This window comes from Quercus lobata, chromosome 10 (genome assembly GCF_001633185.2).
Source record: "Quercus lobata isolate SW786 chromosome 10, ValleyOak3.0 Primary Assembly, whole genome shotgun sequence".
NCBI classification, from domain to species: Eukaryota; Viridiplantae; Streptophyta; class Magnoliopsida; order Fagales; family Fagaceae; genus Quercus; species Quercus lobata.
The window spans coordinates 63,311,111-63,318,082 of NC_044913.1; the positions used below are offsets into that span (position 1 = coordinate 63,311,111).

Sequence of the window (6,972 nt, forward strand, 5' to 3'; positions counted from 1 at the left end):
TAATTATAACTTTAATTATATATATATATATATATATATAAAATAATAAATAAAAAAACAAAAAAAAAAAACCGAAACAATATTTCTATCCATGTCACTACTTCATAATTTTTCTAGTAAATAAGTTTTTAAACCTTAATGGCATTAGGAAGTAGGAACAGGGTTTTTTCGAAATCATCTAGTACTCAAAATGAGTATTGAGTTACGTTTTAAAGAGTAAAGACCAATTTGTGCACAATACAAGAGTGTGAGACGTTGGATTCACATTGCCACATTGATAATGGTTGTACAGTTCATCCATAAAAAATCAATAGCAAAGAAGTCTGAGCATTTTGATCCTTGTTCTGTTTCTAGAGCTTCCATTTCACTTGATTTTGTTCTCTCTTTGTGTCCGCCTTTTATCGAAACGACAAAAACTGACCATTTAGTCTTCGCAATGTCTTCAAAAATGTAAAAAATTTATTAAAAAAAAAAACTGAAATACAAAGAGATTGTGAAGAACTGCAAGAGTATATACATGATATTAGTATTTCATTTACAACATATACATGATATACACATGATTCATGGTCAGTCTGTGTGAACTGTAATGATTACATCGTCTTCAGTGATAGATGCAACAATTTCAGGTTGCCTTACTAACTTAAAATCATCTTTAACAGTAAGGCAATTTCTCTCCCTGATAGCCCTCAATTTCTTGCACACTTCAAGCATCGTTGGCCTTTGATCGGTACAAGGCTGAACACAGGTACAAGCAATCCTAAGGAACTGAAATATTTCACCATCATATCCTTTCCCCATCAAAGATCTATCAATGACATCACACAGACCAAATTTTGATTCCTGAAAGTTAAGAAAATTAGTCATCTGACTCGGCTCCTTGCCTGTAATTAGTTCTAGAACCACAATTCCAAAGCTATATACATCCTTCTTAACAAGTTCGACCTCCCTAAATTCACTATTTATAGAGCAGCTCTTGTTCAAATCAATGTCATTTTGGTTCATGAACATTGCCTCTCCAAATGTCGATATCTTGGGCTCAAAATTTTGATGAAGTAAGATACCTTTCGAGCTATTGTCAAGGTGAACTACTTGGAAATGACACATATGGTGAATCCAGGTCAAGCCTCTAGCTATACCAACTATGATTTTAACCCTTATAGGCCACTCCAACATCTTGGCCCCATCTTCCACAACATGTAGCCAATCATGGAGACTTCCATTTGACATATATCCGTATACAAGAAGCCTTTCCTGCATTTCTAGGCAGAACCCCATGAGGGGCACCAAGTTTTTGTGTCTCAAACTAGCCAATGTGATTAGCTCCGATATAAATTGATTCTCATAATGTTGTGATGCATGTAACCTCTTAACCGCCATGAAAGTACCATAGGGAAGCATTGCCTTGTACACAGTCCCCGTTTTTCCAGACGTAATGACATTGTTTGCACTAAAATTGTTGGTTGCTTTTCTGAGCTTCATAAAGCTTATTTTTGTAGCCATCTTCTCTAATAATGAAATCTGTGGACCAAATCACTCCATTAGTACTTAATCATGATCGTAGAGCTTAAAATAAATTATGGAGAAGTCAAGATTTTGTCTAGACATTTCAACAATTAAAACTAGTAATTTGGGAAGTTATACCTGCAGATATGTGATAACACATACAAAGATGTAGTATATGAAAATGCATTATGAAAAGTTAAGCAAGTCCAATTTTCTAATAAAAATTTAAAATTAAAAGAAGAAGAAGAAGAAGCTAATAAATCCTAACAGGAAACCTAACAGGAAAAACTTCAGATACCAAAATTGAAAAATCCTAACATGGAGGGTGTAATTTTTAATTGAGTAATATATATATATAAAAATTAAATAAAAAAAGTTTGGAGTTACATCTGATTTTTTTGAATTGATAGCTGCTTTAAAGTTAAAACTTCAAAATATGGCTTGCAAACAGAGAGAGTACCTCTTTGCTTCGTTCATATCGGGATTCTACTTTTGGAAATTGACTCACATGATCAGGTTCTATTCTTTTGATGATTTTCCCTCTCTCCATTGGCACAACCCAAAGATCAAAATAGTAAATAAAAAAAGCTGTATATAAAATAGCAAACGCCACAAACCCAACTTCAAATCCACTTTTGAAAGAAATTTGAAACACCCATTTATGCTTTTTACGGTCTTCCTCCAATGGCCCTCCACAAAGTCCACTGTTATTCACGTAGCTCTGAGCATAACTCTCACTAAATGTACCTAGCAATGACCAGACAAAAAAGCAGAGCAACACCAGATCTCCTGCATTAAGAGCCATTTGAGTTTGTGATTTTAGTAGCATGAAGAATGAAAGTGTAAAATCTTTTGATTCTAGAAGCACCTAAGAGTCTAAAGAAAAACAACAAAGTTTGATGACAACAAGGATCAAAGTCAAGTCAATCTGCACTCAAACGTATAGGAGCAGATAAAAAGCCACCACTCCACTTCTAAAACGAGAAGAAAAATGGTCTTTCACCCCGATTTTTTAATAGTTTTTAGATCTATTTTCTAAGTCATACCCCCTAGAGTACGCTAGTAAAAATTGGGTTAAACTTGTGTACAATGCGTTACTCTAATGCTCGGGACACATACACAAGCCGTGTCCATAGAAATTCAATCGAGTTGTTAAAGGAAAACAACTTTATGTCATGGGTTCTTTTATTACAATTCTAAGGTGGCGGATTGTGAGTAGTTGTTTATATTTTTACATGAACTTGTTACTTTTTCTCAATCATTCATAATTAACCATACCATAATTGTTGAAATTAAACTTCTAGAAGCTTGTCTAATAATTGAAGATAGTAAACTACACAAATCAGTGTTTTTCTACTAGAGTTTCGAAAAGTCTTTACTAAAATTTTCTTCAAAAATTTTATTGATCCAATAAGATGAATCTTATCCGTTAATTGATAAAATTATTATGAGACTTGCCATTATGTGTTAGTGAGACGTCCAATGTACATTTAGACTTGTACAATTTGGAGAGAGATGAAAAGTTGGTTACTTATAATTAACTTTGTTGGAGAGAAAATTGCTTGGAGAGGCTCAGATTGAGTAAACAAAATATATAGAGACATCACTTGGCCTGAAAGTTTAAGCATGTAAGTTTGAGATAAGCTGTGTTATGCTAATGGCTAACCACTCACTTTTGTCATAGTTATTCAATTTGAAAATCGGGAGTATAAATTACATGTTTTTATTTTAATGTATAAATTACAATTTTTAAAGTTTATACATGACTCTGAACTCTGACAAGGAATGCTCTTCTCAAAAAAAGAAAAAGAAAAAGTCAAAAGTAACCTCAAAAATAAGTTAGGGAAAAAAAAAAAAAAAAAAGACAACAAAAAATCTAACTCATGAAATACATAATTTTTTTTTTCTCTTATCTTTTGCTAATTTTTTTTTTAAATTGTTTTAATAATTCAATAGTTACAACGAACAATAGGGGATTTGAGTCTTCAATGTCTCTTATAAAAACCCCAAAAAATAACAATTTACAAAGGCCCTTAGCAAAACATATAGAATAAATCTAAATAACAGTATATAAAATATATTCATCCAAATTGACTTTTCATGTAGTTCCCCCCCCCCCCTCCCCCGCCCCCCCCCCCCCCCCAAAAAAAAGAAAAAAAAGAAAAAAAAAGAAACTCTCTGTTAACGCAATTGTCTAATGTAGTCCACACTTAAATTAGGTTTGGTAAAATCATTTTATATGGTAACGATGCTCATACCAAATGGAATCTGAATTTAAGAAAATAGAAATAAAAATAAAGGGTCCGGTAGGGAGATTGAGCTCAAAGCAAGAGAATATTCTAAAAGATTAAAAAAAGAAAAGAAAAAAAGACTTAAGGGCATTTCTTTTTTTGTCTGCTACCGAAACATACACCAACACAGATTAACAAAAGGAGCAACAACAGTAAGTAATCAAGAAGCTAAATCCTTCCTATTGGCCCAAAACAAAATCTCACAATAAAGACCATAGCCAGACCAACTCATTCACACCCTACCTAAAGGCCCATTTTGGCCCATTAAGCAATCAAGTGGGCAGTTTTATGACTTTCATTACTAGCTCTTGGAACCCAATATAACTCACTTCAAAGGAATTAATAATTACAACAATACCAATTAAAACTATTACTTGAGTACCAAAAACGTCTATTAAAGGATTCTCCAAATACTTGCTAGCTTTAAATCACCTAAAATGAGAATTGTTATCTAAACATCCTTATGAGATTTCTTTTACCAAACACAACTTACAAATGGGGTTCACGTATTTGAGAATTTAAATCACACAAAATAATCTTCAAATTCTACTACCAAATGAGCCCTAAATCCTTCCTTTAGGCCACAAAAATTTAATAATAGAGAATATAGCCAATCAACTCATTCACACCCTATCCAATTCGAAATGCCCATTTAGCAATCAAGTGAGTAGTTTCGTAACTTTCATTACCAGCCCTGGGAACCCAAGATAATTCACTGTAACTCAATCAAAGGAGTTATTAAATTTTTCATATCCTCAACTATAGGAGCAACTTCCCAACAAATTGACTTCTCTTCTTAATAGTTGCATCCAAATTTGACTTAGAAACTTAGAATCCCTCTCCCCTATGGTTCAGTACATCACTTCCCAGCTAACTCCACAGCTCTTTGCAAGATTCAAACATCTGTGACATCTACAGATATAGCTACCACCAGGTTAAGCACCCAAGCTTTCACCAATTGTCCTTATGGTTTCTTACTACTATCTAACACAAGCCTTCTCCTATTTTCAAGTTGCATCCCTCATGAACAATACTTAGTTCCTGAACTTCAATAAATCATCCATAGTTACCATGACATGTATTTAAAGCAATTCAACTTGCTTGAGTTCAATCACCAGTTCATCATTTGGCTTGAAAAGCAATTGTGTTAGGATATTTAGTGTTTATTTTTTCATATAGGGTCTCTTTTATAGTGTAGAATAATTAAGTGGCACAAAACATAGTTGCTTGGACGGTAGGTTGGGCTATAAAATTTGCAGACTGATTTAATTTGCGATTTTTAATTGGTCGAATTTAAGTGCTTGGTCGCTCAAAATTTTAATTTCGATCAATCCAACATGAATCGAAATTTCCAAATTTGCACTCTAAATTAGATAACTTTGTAGCATTTTTGTCTCCAAAAATAAACTTCTAAAGATACTTACAACATATGTTTACTTCGCGAATTGTCAACATAAATAAAACTTAAAAATGCCTATAAACAAATAATGTAAGACTAAATTAATTTTTAATTAATTTGGTGGCCCACATGATAAGGCACATGCGATAAGTTAGAGGTTTAATGGGATATAAAGACATATCCATTAGTGTCTTATTTGATTGATCAATTAGAGAACTAGTTTCCTAACTTTGATGGTGAATTGGAAATTAAAGTAAACTAGGAAAGTAGTCCTCTCTACCCACTAAGATATTCAATTTTTCCTATCGTAGACTAAATCTAAATGAACTGAGCATATACAGCAAAAAGGGTGAAGAGAGAGAAACTAATCCTACAGAGAATTATTATTATTCACTGGATTTAAATAGAATTGCATCACTAGATCTAGGTAAGTCTCATGACTATTTTGTTATATTTTATATCAATGTGAAATCCATGATAGTTCTAGATCCTGAAGTTAAAGTAGTTGTTGAATGCTTACAACATAAAGTATTTTAAGTTAACAAATAATAGCTAAGAGACATTATCATTTTCGGTATTTTGGTCCTTTTGCCTTTTTCTATAGCTTCATTTAGTTTGATTTTGTTATGTATGTTAATAAAAAGGCAAAGAATGACTATTCGATCTTTACAATGTCTTTGAAATATAAATTTTAATATTCAAAAGAGAGATCAAATAACAAAGAGATGGTGCACAAGCACAACTACTAGATGATAAGGATTTATCTATCATCATTGTAATATATATGTATGTTCCAGGTCAGTGGGTCTCAACCTCAATGATTTCGAGGTCCTCTTTAGTGCCAGACGTGCCAATTTGAGGCTGCCTTAGTAACTGATAATCATCTTTGTCAGTGAGGCCATATCTCTCTCTGATAGCCCTCACTTTCTCCCACACTTCAAGCATCGTAGGCCTTTGATCGGTACGAGGCTGAACACAGCTACATGCAATTGTAAGGAATTGAAATATTTCACCCTCATATCCTTTCCCCAACAAAGATTTATCAATGACATCATTCATACCACATAAGGAGGTTTTTGAAATATGATTATTCCATTGGACCAAGGTTCCATCAAGACAATTAGGAAGATTAGTTATTTGTCTTGGCTTCTTACCTATAATTAGCTCTAGAAGCATAATTCCAAAGCTATACACATCCTTCTTAACCAGTTCCACATCACCAAATTCACCATTGATAGCAAAACTGCTGCTTTTTGCCCTTCCAAAATTTGATATCTTGGGCTTAAAATTCTTATCAAGTAAGATACATTTTGAGCTAATGTCAAGGTGAACTATTTTGAAGCCACACCAATGGTGAAGCCAAGCCAAGCCTCTTGCAATACCAACTGTAATTGTTACCCTTAAATGCCACTCCAAGATCTTACCCTTATCTTCCACAACATGTAGCCAATCATGAAGACTTCCATTTGACATATATTTGTATACAAGAAGCCCTTCTTACATTTCTAGGCAGAATCCCATGAGAAGAACTAAGTTATTATGTCTTAACCTTCCTAGTGTCATTAGCTCAGATAGTAATTGATCCTCATGATGTTGAGATGTATTTAGCCTCTTAACTGCTAAGAAAGTACCATCCAGAAGAATTGCCTTGTACATGGTTCCCATTTTACCGGATCCAATGACATTGCTTGCACTAAAATTTTCGGTTGCTTTACTAAGACTCGTAAAACTTATTTTTGTAACCATCCCCTCGACTATTAAAAACTGTAAAGCAAA

General features: G+C 33.3%; 2 protein-coding genes across 2 annotated transcripts; both read right to left on the bottom strand.

The window, feature by feature from the left end:
- Positions 1–570: 570 nt before the first annotated feature.
- On the bottom strand, positions 571–2,430 carry LOC115965187 (probably inactive leucine-rich repeat receptor-like protein kinase At5g48380). The gene is made up of 2 exons (XM_031084372.1): positions 1,967–2,430; positions 571–1,521 (listed from the first exon to the last, which is right to left on the bottom strand). Exons 1-2 carry the CDS (start codon positions 2,333–2,335, stop codon positions 571–573), a joined length of 1,320 nt encoding a protein of 439 aa, XP_030940232.1. The 5' UTR covers positions 2,336–2,430.
- Positions 2,431–5,994: 3,564 nt separating this feature from the next.
- Positions 5,995–6,669, bottom strand: LOC115965188 (probably inactive leucine-rich repeat receptor-like protein kinase At5g48380). Its single transcript, XM_031084373.1, has one exon. It carries the CDS (start codon positions 6,667–6,669, stop codon positions 5,995–5,997), a length of 675 nt encoding a protein of 224 aa, XP_030940233.1.
- Between the last annotated feature and the right edge of the window lie 303 nt (positions 6,670–6,972).